A 17,113-nucleotide genomic window follows, 5' to 3' on the forward strand; every position below is an offset into this window, starting at 1 on the left:
TACCATAACTTGGCCCTGAGTCAACCTGGAGAGAAGTATGGCAATAAGAGAGAGTCACCAGACAGGAGCGTCACAGCTGCTGGAAAATCACAGCAGGGAGGGAGCTGGGGAATAAATGCTACAACTCCAGTCTCTCCCACCCTCCTGTCTCTTGAGGGTATCTCTCACAGGCAAAACCAAAGGGGAAACCAGAAGGCAAGGAAGCCTATTATTGCAGATCATAAAGATCTGCTGCAGGGCACAGAGCAGGGTGGAAAGGGGGAGAGTGGATCCGGAGAGGCAAAGTGAGAATATTCAGAGCAGTAGTGATAAGTGCTATGGGGAAAAGTAAAGAAGAGTAAAAGAGAGAGTGTAAAATGGTGCACTATTTTAGGTAGTGTTAAGATGAGGTGGCATTTGAATAATGGCGTGAGTGAAGTGAAGGAGGTAGTCATGTGGATATCTAAGAGAAGCACATTCTAGGCAGAGGGCAAAAGTGCCAAGGCCTTGAAGTGTTATTCATACAATGAAATATTATACAACAATCAAGATGAATGAACCACAGCAACATGCAAATATACATGGGTGAATCTCAGAAAAGTAAATATGGAGGGGGAAAAATTAGGTTCCCAAAGAGTACATACAGCATACAGCTGTATAAAGTTAAAATACATTATAATAAAAATCATACTTTTAAGAAAGATATATATATCCATATATGTATGTAGATATGTACATATCTATATATGTATGTGTATATATATGTGTGTGTGTGTGCATATATATGTATGACATAAAATTGTATTAAATGGAGCACCACAAAATGATGAACACAGGATTCAGGATAATGATTCTTTGCCAGGGGGTGGGGGAAGGCAGAGGAATGAGATTAGGGCCATATGGTTAGATTTAGTTATTAGGTTCATGGATACTTATTATGTTATTTAAAAAACTAATTAAAAATGAACCATACTTGTATTAATAAAGAGAATGTGCCATGAATCAAAGATTATGATTAATTTAATTCTATTCATCCAAGAACCAATGAAAAAAAATAAGACTCTGAGAAGCAAGGGACCATGCTTGGCATGCTTGTGGAATAGCAGGAAAGCCAATGTGGCTGGAGCAGAGAAAGGGAGAGTAGTAGTAGATGAGGTGGAGGGGTGGATGGGGGCCAGATTGTGTAGAGCCTTCAGGGCAGGATGAGGACCTTGGATCTTATTATAACTGAGATGGGAAGCCACTGGGGGTTTTGCGCAAGGGAGTTACATGATCTGACTTATGTTTTAAAAGGTTCATCCTACCTGCTGTGTAAAAAATAGACTGTAAGGCAGCAGGCATAAGAGTGAAAGCAAGAAGCAAAATAAGTAAGAGATGAGTTTGGTAGTCAAGGTGACAGATGATAGTGAATTTGACTAGAGTCATAGTGTTGGAGGTATGTGAGAAGCGATCAGATTTTGGATATATTTTGAAAGTAAAGGTGATAGTATTTGATGATGGACTAAATGAAGGATGTAAGAGAAAGAGAGGGCTTCAGGGATTTTTGATCCAAGAAAATAGGTGGGTGGGACTCCCATTTATTGAGATGAAGAAGATTGCATGTTGGGGAAGGGGCTGAAATCAAGGATTCTATTTTGGACATGTTTCATTTGCAGTGTCTATTATTCAAGTGGAGATGTCAACTTTGGATAGTTTGAAGTGTAGAGGAGATATCCAGGCTGGAGATTTCAAATTGGAAGTCCATGGTATATAGATGGTATGGAAAGCTATGAACCTGGCTAAAGAGAATCAGGAGAGGGTGGTGTTAAGGAAGTCAAGGTACCAAAGTGTTTCAAGAAGGAGATCATGGTCAACTCAAATACTACTGAGAGTTTGAGTAAAATGAGAACTGAGTATGATTTTTGGTTTTGGCAAGGCGGAGGTCATTATTAACCGAACTGAGTAAAGGGGTGGGGGCGGGTGGTAGATGGCATTTTAAAATACTTATTTATTTATTTATTTTGGCTGCGCCGGGACTTAGTTGCAGCACGCTGGCTTTTTGTTGTGGCATGCGGGATCTTATAAATTTATTTATTTATTTATTTTTGGCTGTGTGGGGTCTTCGTTTCTGTGCGAGGGCTTTCTCTATTTGTGGCAAGCGGGGGCCACTCTTCATCGCGGTGCGCGGGCCTCTCACTGTCGCGGCCTCTCTTGTTGCGGAGCACAGGCTCCAGACGCGCAGGCTCAGTAGTTGTGGCTCGCAGGCCCAGTTGCTCCGTGGCATGTGGGATCTTCCCAGACCAGGGCTCGAACCTGTATCCCCTGCATTGGCAGGCAGATTCTCAACCACTGCGCCACCAGGGAAGCCCGTCATGCGGGATCTTTACATGCATGCGGGGATCTAGTTCCCAGACCAGGGATCAAACCTGGGCCCCCTGCATTGGGAGCGTGGAGTCTTACCCACTGGACCACCAGGGAAGTCCCTAGATGGCGTTTTTAAAAGGAGAGACTATGGCAATACCTTACTGAGAAGGTAACGTTTGAGCAAAGGTCTGAAGGAGGTGAGGGAATTGGTCATGTGGAGATCTGGGGTAGAGCTTTCCAGGTAGAAGGACCAACCAGTGCAAAGACCCTAAGATGTGGTGTGTTGGAAAATAGCAAGGCAGTCAGTGTGACTGGAGAAGAGTAAGAAAAGGGAAGGAAGAGTAGCAGAAAATGAAATTGAAGAGGTAACAGGAACCTAGACAATTAAAGACCTTGTAAGCTATTGTACAGATATCGGTTTTACTCTAGTTGAGATGGAGAGCTGTTGGAGAGGTTTGAGCAGAGAAAAGACTTTACTTTGAATTTCACTTTTAATAGGAAAATCTGGCTTGTGTTGAAAACAGATTGTGGTGCGAGACAGAGGTAAAAGACCAGTTTGGGGGTTATTGAAACAATCCAGGAAGTAGATAATGATGGCTTGAACTAGGATGGTAGCTGTGAAGGTCATGAGAAGTGGTTGAATTTTTGATATATTTTGAAGAATCAATAGGACTTACCAATGACTTGGGGGTGGAGTGTGAGAGGAAGAGGAGTGAAGGAAATTCCTAAGATTTCAGGTCTGAGCACATGAAAGGATGGAGTTGTCAATAACTGACGACTGTGGATAAAATAGGTTTGGGGACAGATGAGTGTATGAGGGGACAGAATGGAGAGAGTCTAGAAGTACAGTTTTAGACATGTGTTTGAGATGCTGGTAGAAGTGGGTAGATGGGGTGGTGGGAGTCTGTGAAAGGTGTTGGGGGTTGAAGGAGAGAAATAGTCATCTAGGGGAGACTGAATGGCTTATTCTGAACTGTCCAATACTTAGCCACTAGCCACATGTGACTACTGAGTACTTGAAATGTGGTTAATATGGCTAAGGAACTGGTTTTTCAAAGTCTATCTAATTTAATTATTTAAATGTAAACATAAGTAGCCACATGTGCTGATGGCTACTGTTTTGGTGAGCACAGATTACAGAATATTTCCATCATTGCAGAGAGTTCTATTGGACAGCACTAGTCTAAGGATATATACTATAATTGCCAGGCAGCATTAAGGGCCCACTTGAGATTAGTGATCATGAATTTTAAATGAAGCTGGTTAGCATGGCTGTGTGTGTGTGTGTTTTTTGTTTTTTTGTTTTTTTTAATTTATTTATTTTGGTTGCATTGGGTCTTTGTTGCTGCACGGTGTGTGGGCTTCTCACTGCGGTGGCTTCTAGTTGTGGCATGTGGGCTCAGTAGTTGTGGCACACAGGCTTAGTTGCTCTGGGGCATGTGGGATCTTCCCGGACCAGGGCTTGAACCCATGTCCCCTGCATTGGCAGGTGGATTCTTAACCACTGTGCAACCAGGGAAGCCCTGTGTGTGTTTTTTAAAAAAAATTTTAATTGAAGTATAGTTGATTCAGAATGTTGTGTTAGTTTCTGGTGTATAGCAAAGTGACTATATATATATATATATATATATATATATATATATTCCAGATTCTGGTACTTCATAGCTTGGTAATCTTGGGCAAGCTACTTTACCTCTTTTTTCCTCAGTTTTCTCATCTATAAAATGGAAATAATAATAGTATCTACTTCATAAAGTCACTCTGAGAATTAAATAAGTTAATACATGAAAGCACTCACAACAGTGCCTGACATAGCGTAAGTAGTCAGTAGATGCTAGCTATGATTATGGTCATTATACTTCCATGTTGTTTGAATGTTATACGATGTGGGTGTATTCATGTATTTCCGTTGAAAGAGCTGAGAGGAAGGAGCCAGTAGAGAGGGAGAGGACAGAGGTAATGACAGCTTGAGTAAGGTTACTGAGGACCTGTACATGAAAGGGATCTGGAAGATGGAGGAATTAGACCTAGCTTGGAAGAGGGCTCTCTCTCATTTTAACAGTAGAGGATGGCTCTGAATATATTCCTAGTTTAGTAGTAGTAGGTAGTAGGAAGTTGGTTTCCCATATGGAGACTTCTATCTTATCTTTAAGAGGTGAGTTATTTGGTAGATTGAAGGGGCTGTTGAGGTGTTGGAGTTTTGAGGAAAATGGGCAAGCTTTGAAAGAATCCCTGGGGAGAATGAGAGAGTGACCTGAAAACATGAAAGGATTTCCCCAGGAATATTGAAGGTCCATTTGAGGCTGGTGGCTATGAATTCAGGGTGGTACCTGTTTATTTAACTGTGATTTTTCTCTTGCAGTGCTTAACGACTCTAGGGTGGAGAGGAAAGGCTGTGAACCAGGATCTTCAATGAATGAGTAGAGGACAGCAAAGAGGAAGTCGAGGTGTAACCAGATAGTATGAAACTTGGAGGAAGAAGAATCAGGGTTTTTTTTTTTTTTTTTTTTAACCTGAGGGTGAAGGAGGAATTGTCTAGAAGTTGTAGTGTGGCTGGAAGAGGGCATCACATCACCTCCTGACTCCCTAGTACATGCAGCGTCTTGGTGTAAATCACTTTCACTTGAAAGGGCTGTAAGGGAAGCTCCAATCTCATTGGAAAGCCAGGAATATCACTGGACATTCAGGGATAAGTTGGAGGATGGGTAGGAGAGTTTGTTAATCATGGAATTGTGTTCCAGGGAGGCATAGCAGAAGCACCTGGAAATTAAGGTAGTAATGAGAGGTCAGGTGGCAGGAGAAGAAGCACAGAGGAATATGGGAATGAGGTTAGAAGAGAGGAATAACAATGACAGCAATAGTAATTTAATAATAACAATACTAATAATTTAACAATGCGTTGCCTGTATTCTCTCATTTAATCCTCATAACAACCTCATAAAGTAGAGCCTTTATTTTGCAGATGAGAAGACAGGCACACGAGTTTAAGTGACTTGCCCAAGGTCACATAATAATAGATTGAACTTGGTGCTTACATATTGGGCGATGACAAAAGAAAATAGGGATGTAAGTGAGGCACAGTGAGTTTGGCTTATCATAAATTTGTCAAGATGGTTACTTCTGACAGTCTTTTGATAAATAGGGGTCTCTCAGCTTTCTCCAAATTTAGCTGTATTTGGGACTAGAGGTTGATGATGCTGTTTGGTTGGTGTTCCTTATATTGCTCTGTATGGAAAGATCCAGGCCGTGGCCAATGCATTTTCTCACCTGTGCTCTGCACAGTGATTGGTGGTGGGGGTAGTGGTGTGATTCTTAGGTATGTCTTGACCTTGTGGGGGATATAAAGTCAGGCTGCAGGTGGCTCTGAAGTATAAGGCTGCGGGGCGGTTTGTGGGAAAAGTGACCTTAATGGAAGACTTCACAGGCTGTAGATTCTGAGAGATGAGAGACCCAGTAGGGGTCTGGCAGTGGCCCAATTCTTTCTTGCAGTGAAAGCACCTCCTCCAGTGTTCAAAGCTATGGCCCACCTCCTAAAGAAACCATTTTTTACTGGATACTCTGAAGGGTTTTGGTACCATGCTTATTGCTCAAGGAAGCTTATGAAGAAGAAAAGGAGGCCTTACTGTAAACTTCCTTGGGCAGCATTTTAGAGTCTTATGTCAAGATGATCCTATAAAATTGTTTCAAAATTCTAAGACAGCAAATACAATCATTAAATATTTAATGCTTATTATAGCTAGGTTACTTATTTTAGTAAACTGTATGCTAGACTTGGGTTTTTTGTGTCCTGTGCTGCATGTACATTGATGTCCCTTGTAAAATAAATTGCACAGAACATCTATGCATGAATTCTAGTATAGACAGCATATATGTCTAAAACATAAAGGTCCTTTATAACTATTGCATGAATAAATGAAGTTCATTATTTCAATTTTGGAAGAGGTTTATTTTGAGGTATTTCTTCTTTTATGACATATTGTTTGTTGTAGCAGTGATTTATTTGAAGATGAGTTCTGTCAGGAGTAAACCCCCAATTATAACCTTGGAAAAATAATCCTGTTTACAACACAAAACCAGAAACACATTACAGTGAAAAGTGGGCCCTGCTTATGTATCTGTGTAGATGGGTTATGAATAAAGGTATTCATGTACACATACAGAACTAAATATCTCCCTCGTTAATACTAATGACCTAACTTGGCATTTGTCATAATTCAGATTCAGTTTCTGTGATTATCAGAGTATATGAAAGTGGATTAAAATATGTATGCACATGTAGCTATATATCTATTCCATGCATGTGGGATTTGTCATAATTTAGAGTATGTATAAATTTTATTTATTTATTTATTTTGCGGTACGCGGGCCTCTCACTGTTGTGGCCTCTCCCGCTGCGGAGCACAGGTTCCGGACGCGCAGGCTCAGCGGCCATGGCTCATGGGCATGTGGGATCTTCCCGGACCGGGGCACGAACCCGTGTGCCCTGCATCGGCAGGTTGACTCTCAACCACTGCGCCACCAGGGAAGCCCTATTTTTATTTTTTAAAACCTTATTATTATTATTTTTGGCCGCCCCACGCGGCATGTGGGGTCTTAGTTCCCCCACCGGGGATCAAGCTGGCACCCCCTGCAGTGGAAGCGTGGAGTCTTAACCACTGGCCCAACAGGGAAGTCCTTATGTATAATTTTTATAGAATTAAAAGTTAGCTCTTATTTCTAGCACTGCAAATACTCAGCATAATACTTTTTAATAAGTCTAAAATTAGTAGGTTCAAGAAATTAGGAAGTTCAAGAAATTAGGAAGTCCATCTAGGTATTATAAATTTTGGAGTTCATCAAGTTAAATTTTATTTACTAGTGGAATACATTGTTATTACTAAGGTGTTATGTTTAGATTGAACACAAAATATTTATTTTCTCCTACCTCCAACCGCTTAATTATAACTGTTTATAGTTGTTATAATATATTTACTGTTACATGGCAGGCTTCCAGGGCGATGTGAGTTGCCAGTAGAGGAAAGTTCTCCTGTTTTGTAAGAAGCCTAACAGTGTAGCACTAACCACAGCTTGGGGTCTGGGCTTCAGTTTTGTATGTTCATAAACGATATTTAAATGTCACAGAGTTGACTGATGCTGGGAATGCGGATTCACGCTAAGGACGTTCTCAAGAGATTGATGTATAAACCATAATGCCAATTTATTAATTTATAAAGACAATTGTTCACGCAGATATGATTTGAAAATAGCAAGTCCTTTCCGGGCAGATCTTCGTGGGAAGCTAAATTATAATCAGAAGATTGTTGCTACCATAGAATCAAGGCAAGGTGAGTTAGCAGTACAATTCAAACACATAATACCATTTGCTGTCATTGCCAAGGCCCATCTCCCCATTATAGAGTATTTGCTCCCTGGAGAGACTGGTGTATTTGTTTTACAGATCAGTGCACACCCATCCCACCGCCTGGGTAGTGCCTGTTTAGGTTTTGCATTTTTCTATGCTTTCTTTGCTGATCAAAACCCTTGATTTGCTCTTTTTTAAAATCACGTAAGTAAAACGTGTTTCTTTAGCTGTTATCTCTTCAATCGGATTAGTCTAGTATCGATCGGCTACAGGACATTCCATCATTCAGGGAAGGTACCTCTTTATATTTATAATAGCTCAACTTATAGCCATGGGGGTGAGGCAGGGGACAGCAGCCTAGTGAATAATTCTTTGGGGGCACCTCACTGTGGCCAGTGAATATGGTTGCCAGATTAAAATACAGGACGCCCAATTCAATTCAGATAGCACGTACTTTTTTTCTTTTTTTAGTATAAGTATGTCCCAAATATTGGATGAGGTACAGTTATACTAAAAAAAGTATTCATTGTTTTTCTGAAATCCAAATGTCCTGTACAGGGCGTCCTATATTTTTATTTGCTAAATTTGGCAAGCCCACGAGTACATAAACATGATGTCAAGAGGCTTGCTTGGCTTCAAGCTGGTCGGTAAGCACCAATCCATTCGGTTGTCTCAGGGAACAAAAACCATTCCCACTAAAAAATAACTGTAGGTAGCAATGAAACACGGAAGAATTTTGACCCTTTGAGGAACCCGTAGTGACGCAACGGCCTTAAATACTGCCTTGATTGATTGCCCCGCCCCCTCCATCTTCTCTTCCTGCTCTTACAATGATTGCTCTATCTCTTCTTCCTTCACAAGTCCCGCCTTTTCAGCTACCCGCTCTGGATAGGGATCGGTAAACCAAAAAGGGCCGGCAAAAGAGCCGACGATTTTAAGGAGCGGAAGTAGTCAAATTTCTCTGAGAACCGTAAAGTGCGGCTGGCTGTCTCCCTTTCCGGATAACGACAACAGCTCCGACTGTCAGTTCCGGCCTTCCTCGTGTAAGGGGATCTGCCGGACCCTTGCTAATTCAATTTTTTCCCCATTCCGGGCCCTTCCCTATCGTCGCCCCCTTCACCTTGGATCATGTTCAAGAAGTAAGGACATGCTGTGGCCTCCGTTGGCTGCTCACAAAGGGGGTGGGGGTGGGGGTGGGGAAGAGGGCGAGAGCAAAGATTCTCTTTCTCTCTCCCCCGCCCCTGCCATCCTTACTCCCTAAGGTTTTCTATAGAACTATTCTCTCAACTGGCAACTAGCAACACTTCTTTAAGCTTTTCGTCCCTAATCCTCAGTTGGGTTTGGGTCCTCCCACCCTCATTTTCTTTCTCCTTACCTCTCTTTCTCTTTTGCCCCCTTTCCTAGTCCTATCTCCGTTCCTAGGGTTCTACCAATCACATCCTTGCACTGTGATTTGGGGACATATCCTCTTTAGCAGAGAGGAGAGCCCTGCACTCACTGCCTTGTGGTTACTAGTTATGAACTGAATAAGGGAAGGCTTGACTTCCTGGGTCATGGGAGTGAAGGAGTCTGGGTGACAGGAAGCTAGCGGACTGTGATACCTATTGCCTAGCTGCCAGATGAACCTTGTCTTGAAAATAGCGTGACTGCCCCATAGGCTATTCAGTGTGAGGAAGACAAAAATTCTTTGGAACCTACCTAGTGGGTTTGCCTTCCAGATTTGGTAGACGCAAAAAGCAAAGGGGGATCATGGGCAAAGGGAGGTGGGTTTTGTGCAGGACATTTTGAGCAAAAATAAATAGGGATGTTAAATACCGTTGTCATCATCACTTAAAAAAGAATCTCAGCAGATTACATAGCCTAGGAGGGGCCGATTTTCACTGTTATATTTGGGTTGGTCTTTTGTATATCAACGCTTGAGGGTATTTTCATTTTGTTTTGTTTTGCTTTTGTTTTTTTACACAGGTTCTGTTATAGGTGGGAATCTGTTTCTTCCTGGGTAGAGTTGAGTAAGATTTTCCAGGAGAGGCATTTGTGTAGCTAATTACAGATTATAATGTGAAATATGCCTCATATCCTTCTCCCCTCGCCCCCCCCGCCCAGCTAATTGTGACTTTATGACAGTTTATTTTAATATTGTATTAAGACTTTGGTTTTGTGCTGGACACAATAAAAGGGAAATGGTATTAAAAAAACAATTTATTTCATAATTATTTTAGACGTCTAAATATTTGCTTGGAAATAGATGACTAATTAAAACAATACCTTTAGCTATTCTGATATGTCTTCTTGGAAATGCCTTTTTTTTTCCTTGCAAAAATCATTTGGCAGATTTGATGAAAAAGAAAATGTGTCCAACTGCATCCAGTTGAAAACCTCAGTTATAAAGGGTATTAAGAACCAATTGTTAGAACAATTTCCAGGTATTGAACCATGGCTTAATCAAATCATGCCTAAGAAAGATCCTGTCAAAATAGTGCGATGGTAAGTCTTTATTTTTTTCTATGTAAAGTTCAGAGAAGCTGAATATTGAATGATTAGATTGCACTCATAATAAATGTAATTATCGTCACATTAACTATTTATCTACTCTAAATGAGTAACTCTAAAACTTATCAATATTTGTATTTTCAAGTGTTTTTCTATGTTTGTGAAAATGTGGCTTTGTGTACTGATTGTTTTATTAAAGAGTTAATTAAATGTTTTTATTCAGAGTTGGATTTATTTCAGTTTGTGCTTTAGAGATTTGTTTTATTAATTATCTGAAAAGGAATTTAAAATAATAAAATGTGAAATAAAATTGTAGCAGGTCATATTTTTCCTTTTTCTCTACTGGACTGGTATGCGTTAAAAAAAATGTTTTTTTTTGCCCTGGATCTTTATTGAAATTTTTTTTTAAAGCTTACTGTATCTCTGTATATGCATGCTTCATATTATACATTATTTAAAGGATGTTTGGCACATTCATTTTTGAAAGAAAATATCTAACTTGGTACTTTGTGACATTTGTCTTACAGCCATGAACATATAGAGATCCTTACAGTAAATGGAGAGTTACTGTTTTTTAGACAAAGAGAAGGGCCTTTTTATCCAACCCTAAGATTACTTCACAAATGTAAGTCTTGTTAGAAAATATGTATTTGGGCATATGGAAAGACACAAAAGGAGTTGAAAGTGACTTCTGGTAGTTAACTTATTAGTACTAGGCTATATGGAATATAAAACTAAAAAGATTTCCCCCCTCCCCATCTTGTGGTAAATCTGAAAAATGCAAATTCTCTCATTATGCATTCCAGAAAGCCCAAGAAAGAGCATTCATTCATTCATTACTTAATTCAAAAACTATTTTTTAAACTTACTCTGTGCCAGGCACTGAGCTAGGTACTGAGAATGTGATAGGAAGCAAAGATAGATATGGTCCCTGTCCCTAGGAAGCTAACAGTCTAGTTGGGAGAATAGACAACAATTAGATAATTACACGAATATATATTCACAAACTGTGATAAGTGCTGTGAGCATTTTCTTTTACATTTGTATCCAGATTTGCCTCATAGAGGTAAGTCTGTATAAGGGAAAGCATGGAATCCCAGTTATTGTTAGTTGAGTGCCAAGGTCAGGTGTTAAGAAACAAAATAATGTTTATTATGTACCCACATTTGCATGTTGTTAGATTGATTACATTACAAAAGAAAACCCAAAGGAAGATGCTATCCCAGTGTACAAGAGTTTTTCAACTGCAAAGTAAAATTTCTGCTTTTCAAGCCAGTATGTGTCTGGCATGTGTGCTTATTTATGGTGAAGCATTGTGTCTGAAGTGTCAAATGGTAGAGGAAAAAAATATGTGTGTATAAATAGAAAGAGATAAAGCAAATATAGCAAAGTGCTAATGAACGATCGTTGAAACTAAGTGGATGGTATCCAGGTGCTCATTGAACTATTCTTCCAGTTTTTCTATATGTTAAGCATTTTCACGATAAGTTGGAAGAAAAAGATGTTCCTGTTTAATAATATTTTGCTGGGAACCAACCTTTTAGAACATCTTAAAGTTATTCTTGTGCAAGAAGCAGGATGATATGGTGGTTAAAAGTGTGAACTTGGAGTTAGGCAGGTCTGGGCTCAATTCCCAGTGCATGTCACTTTTGTCAAGTCACTTAAGCTTTGTTTCCTTATCTTTAAAAGTGGAAGCAATTTTATGTTACATCTCCCAGGGTTGTGAGGATTAAATAAGATAGTAACACACATGTAATGCACCTAACACAATGCCTGGAACATAGTAAGTGCTCAATATATAATAGCCATTATTATGATGTAGTAATTGTTCAGTAAATGTCCATCCACTACTACTACTTGTCATCATCCCCATGATCAGGATCATCATTATCATTATTATTAAAGGACAGATATTAATGAGGATGGAGATCTAGAAAACAAATTATGGCTTTTGAGTAGTAAACACATTCATTCATTCAGCTTCCTTTTTTTCAGTAAGATGTTTAATTTGGAGCTGTGTTTAAATTAATTTCTAGTCTTGGTAGGAAAAAGACTTATTTGTTCTCTGACTAGTGGGAGAGCTAGTGGTAAGACATTAAAATGAATACATTTTACCAATTATTGTTATTATTCCTAGAGAGCCCTGAGAGGCCTGAAAAGTTTTTCCCATAGATATTGTTTTAAATCCTTTGGGGATCCTTTAGTTTTTAGGTTACGAATTATTAATAGACACACATACACACACACAAATAAATTTTTTAAGATTACAGAAGGAGTATGTGTTCATTCTAGAGATTTGTAGAATACGGAAGTAAAATCACTTGTATTCCCATGACCTAGAGGTAACCATGGTTAGTATATCAGTGTACTTCCATCCCATTATTTCCTGTATTGTGTGTGTGTCTGTGTGTTATGTGTAAATGCATATTTTTTTCCTTTTTAAATTGGGCTCTCTGTTAAATAGTTTTTGTTTTTTAATTAATAGACTTTCTTTTTTAGAGCAGTTTTAGATTTACAGAAAAAATGAACAAAGTACAGAGAGTTCCCATATACTTCCTTCCCATCCTTCTTTTCTTATTAATATCCTGCATTGCCGTGCTTCAATCGATGAACCAATATTGATACATTATTATAATTAACGAAAGTCCATAGTTTACATTAGGGTTCATTCTTTGTGTTGTACGTTCTGTGGTTTTTGTCGATTGCATATGTCATGTATGCACTGTTACAGTATCTTACAGAATAGTTTCACTGCCCTAAAAATTCCCTGTGCTCTACCTATTCATCCTTCCCACCTCCTCGTCTCTTCCAACCCCTAGCAACCACAGGTCTTTCTGGCAGTTTTTTTTTTTTTTTGCGGTAAGCGGGCCTCTCACTGTTGTGGCCTCTCCGGTTGCGGAGCAACAGGCTCCGGACGCGCAGGCTCAGCGGCCATGGCTCACGGGCCCAGCCACTCCGCGGCACGTGGGATCCTCCCGGACCGGGGCACGAACCCGTGTCCCCTGCATCGGCAGGTGGACTCTTCAACCACTGCGCCACCAGGGAAGCCCCATTTCTGGCAGTTTTTATTCTGCTTTTTTCACTTATCATATATTTTGAATATTTCCCAGGGTATTCTCCAAAAACATGGTCCTATTATATAGGTATTATAGACATACTTTAAGTCGTTTATCTCTTACTTTATTGCTGGACATTTAGGTTGATTCCAGTTTATTTCTAATATAAATATTAGTGCTATAATGAATATCTTTCTATCTAAATATATTGTACATCTCTCATTTTTTTCTTAGGATAAAGTCCTAGAAGTAGAATTACTGAGTCAGAGTTTGAACCTTTTCGAGGCTGTTGATACATGTTGCCAGGTAGTCCTAAAGAAAGCTTGTACCCATTTATAAGTCTTCTAGCAATATATGGGAATTTCAGTTTTCCTACACTCTTGCTAGCACTGGGAAATACTTTTCTTAAAAATATATACCAATTTGATAAGTGAAGGAGGGTGTTTCAGTTTTATTTTGCATGTGTCACAGAATACTGTAATTTGGGGAAATATTTGTTCATGTCCTTTGCCTTTTTCTGTTGAGTCATTAGTCTTACTAATTTATGTAATGCATTTCTTTTCTTCTAGATCCTTTTATCCTGCCACACCAGCAGGTTGATAAAGGAGCCATCAAATTTGTACTCAGTGGAGCAAATATCATGTGTCCAGGCTTAACTTCTCCTGGAGCTAAACTTTACCCTGCTGCAGTAGATACGATTGTTGTATCCTTCCCAGGCTGTAACTGTTGAAAAATGTGTTCATTGTATTCTTGTTATTGCTGAAAGATCTGTCATCCCAGAGAACATTAGATGTACTTTTTTGGAGGTTACTCTTACTGTTATCTCATGCCTTTCTGGCTACATTTGAAGATGTGGGAAGCAACATTATTTCTTGAGACTAAATTCTGTCCCATCTTAGAGATTAAATGAGAACAAGTAACAAAAGAGTCCCAGCTGCATTTCAGCTCAGTTAGAGACCAGTGTTATCAGACTCAGGACACAGTATAAAACTCTTAATTATTAATAGAGAGGTTGTATATGATATGATTGGATCACTTATTTGGACATCATCTTGCTACTTTTATGTTTGAATTACCCCAGATACCCTGGAGTAAAAGCACTCAAAAGGGAAAGGAACTTAAGCACCAGGTGGAATGTTAGAAGTGAGTAGTGGGAACCATTGGCAATCCCAGTGGTTTTATTTTGAAGTTCCAATGAACATTTATTCTGAAGTTCATTTTTTTTCTTTTTTTTTTTTTTTGTGGTACGTGGGCCTCCCACTGTTGTGGCCTCTCCCGTTGAGGAGCACAGGCTCTGGATGCACAGGCTCAGCGGCCATGGCTCACGGGCCCAGCCGCTCAGCGGCATGTGGGATCTTCTCGGACCGGGGCACGAACCCGTGTCCCCTGCATCGGCAGGCGGACTCTCAACCACTGCGCCACCAGGGAAGCCCCCTAAAGTTCATTTTTAAGTTGGTTGTTTGGGCCTCAGAACATGTTTTCTCAAAGAGAAATGATAAAGTCCCAGATAGTCCTTAAGAATCTATTCAACTCATGATGGAGCTGAATAATTCTGCATTATTTCCATTTCTACAGTGCTGTTTCAGCTATATTCCAGATTAGTTTTTATTCACCTAGTCTGGACAGGAGGACATCTTCTTCTCTGTCATAGATAAAGTGGCCATTTGCCTCAGGTTGAGAAAAGGAACCATACTTGGTGGGAATGGGGAAATCACTGGAGCGGAAAGGCCATTAGAGTGGGTTTAAGAGTGTGTCCTGTGCTCAAAAGGAGGGTGTTCTCTCTTGTGGCAGTTATATCTAAGGGGTAGTATAAGTTGTATCAATATATTTATATCTTAGGAACAGCTTGTGTTGATATAGATACTGGTCACATAATAGGTGATCAAATATTTGTGGAACATTGAATGAATGAATGACTTGAAAACCAAGGGAGAAAAGTATTCTGTGAGGACAGGTTACCCTTTTATGTTTATGATTTTTCTGTTTTTAAAGTTTATAGTTCTGGGGTTTCCCCTAAATGGAAAATTTTCCTAGTACTTAGCCTTTACTTTTAAAATAATTTTTATTTTGAAATAATTATAGACTTTGGGAAAGTTACAAAACTAGTACAGAGAGGGGCTGTGTACCCTTGAACCTTTACTTTTTAAAATATGTACTGCAGTGTTTAACATTCTAGACACTTCAAATGATAACCAAGAACATTCTGGTTGTTCTGGATAGATTGCAACTTACATTGGACTCTTAAAGATTGATTGGGGATATAATTATTGTTTTAATGTATCCTTTATATAAAACCACCATTTAGTGATTAAAGCACTAGAACAATTGATATTTATTTCTATTTTTAATATTTATATGCAAGAAATTTTGTCTCCTTTTTTGCATGACTTCTTTTTCTTCTTCTTTTGTTGGCATTGGGTTATGGTATTATTAACATTTGACTTAACAACAGAGAATGATTATTAGATTCATTCATTTAGCATGTATTGAGTATTTGCAATCTGCCCATAAATTTTGCTAGGTCCCTGCCCTCAAGGAGTTAATGGACTAGGCGAAGGTGCAAGTTGGGTTCACAGTGGCTTAAGTAGTAATGTGACACCCCCTCTCCAAGGCATTTTGATAGATAAATAGTTTTCTTAGCTGTGTGTTTTCAGGCAATCATGGCAGAAGGAAAACAGCATGCTCTGTGTGTTGGAGTCATGAAGATGTCTGCAGAAGATATGTAAGTCTCCTGTTAGGCCTCCTTAGCTTTTAAGATATAGGTAACCTATGCAGGAAGAATCAGAATTACAGGTGAAATTTGCTCTCATTCATACCATATCTTATAAATATTTAAGCACAGAAGCCTCATTTCTGATTTTTCCTAACACTTAGGAAGCCATTGAAACCTATTTTGTCTCTGGGATTGCATTCTTCCTTTAGCATTCTGAAAAGAACCTGTGCGCCAACACAGCTGTATTATATGTATGTGTGTGGTATTTTAGGAATTTTATTTATTTAGTATGATTTAGATTAGGTGTGGGGAAAGATATTTTACTGCTAGTTTTTAAAAACGGTGACATAATTTAGTACCACACAGTATTTATCTTATATTTTAACATGGTGGTATAAAATATTAAGGAAATATTAAAGATATATTACCAAAATATAGTCAATATACTTAAAAACGTTGGAACTCATGACCAAAATATTCCTATTAATTTTGTTTCAGGGTTAATTATAACACTTTTATGTTCTCCTGGTTTGGTGACATCATTACTCTGTTTCTGTGGACCCACTAGTTAGATCACTGGAATCGCTTTAAGACATGAACTGCAGCAGAGTAATGTAGTTTAATGTAGATGATAATGTTAGTGTAATATAAATAAATTCCCTACATGTGGCTCAATAATTTCAAGATAGCAATGCACCCTGAATTATACTTACCATGAGTAAGCCTATAAAAATACTTAACAATACGTTTATGTGCTTTATTCCTTCTGCAGTGAGAAAGTCAACAAAGGAATTGGCATTGAAAATATCCATTATTTAAATGATGGGCTGTGGCATATGAAGACATATAAATGAGCCTCAGAAGGAATGCACTTGGGCTAAAAATGGATATTGTGTTGTATCTGTGTTTGTGTCTATGTGTGACAACATGAAGACAATACCTCTGTGGTTATGCTGAATAAATTCAACAGATGCTAAAATTCTGTTAGCTTCAAAAATTATTTTATTTTTTCTTAAACTCAAGTTAAATTTGGGTTACAAACTTGGACATTAAAAGGTGTCTGGTAAGTAACCAAACTCAGACAACTTAATGTCCTTTCTCAGGCTAATGATGTAAGATGAAGGGCAAGATTTGGTAAATGAACTTGCTAGTATATGGCTGACCCCCCCCAGAGAATCTGACTACTTAATG

At 39.0% G+C, this 17,113-nt stretch overlaps 1 protein-coding gene across 3 annotated transcripts; it reads left to right on the top strand.

Annotated features, from left to right (window-relative positions):
* The first annotated feature begins 8,514 nt into the window (after window positions 1–8,514).
* MCTS1 (MCTS1 re-initiation and release factor) lies at window positions 8,515–16,889 on the top strand. 3 transcript variants are annotated; one of them, XM_082864303.1, is made up of 6 exons: window positions 8,515–8,802; window positions 9,995–10,147; window positions 10,681–10,778; window positions 13,779–13,912; window positions 15,864–15,931; window positions 16,695–16,889. In XM_082864303.1, exons 1-6 carry the CDS (start codon window positions 8,792–8,794, stop codon window positions 16,774–16,776), a joined length of 546 nt encoding a protein of 181 aa, XP_082720429.1. In that variant the 5' UTR covers window positions 8,515–8,791; the 3' UTR covers window positions 16,777–16,889. The 3 variants fall into 3 exon arrangements, with proteins under 3 accessions (XP_082720429.1, XP_082720430.1, XP_082720431.1); XM_082864304.1 differs by having other exon boundaries at window positions 8,515–8,706; XM_082864305.1 differs by lacking the exon at window positions 8,515–8,802 and adding an exon at window positions 9,294–9,364.
* Window positions 16,890–17,113: the final 224 nt, after the last annotated feature.

Source organism: Leucopleurus acutus (assembly GCF_964270905.1).
Source record: "Leucopleurus acutus genome assembly, chromosome: X".
NCBI classification, from domain to species: Eukaryota; Metazoa; Chordata; class Mammalia; order Artiodactyla; family Delphinidae; genus Leucopleurus; species Leucopleurus acutus.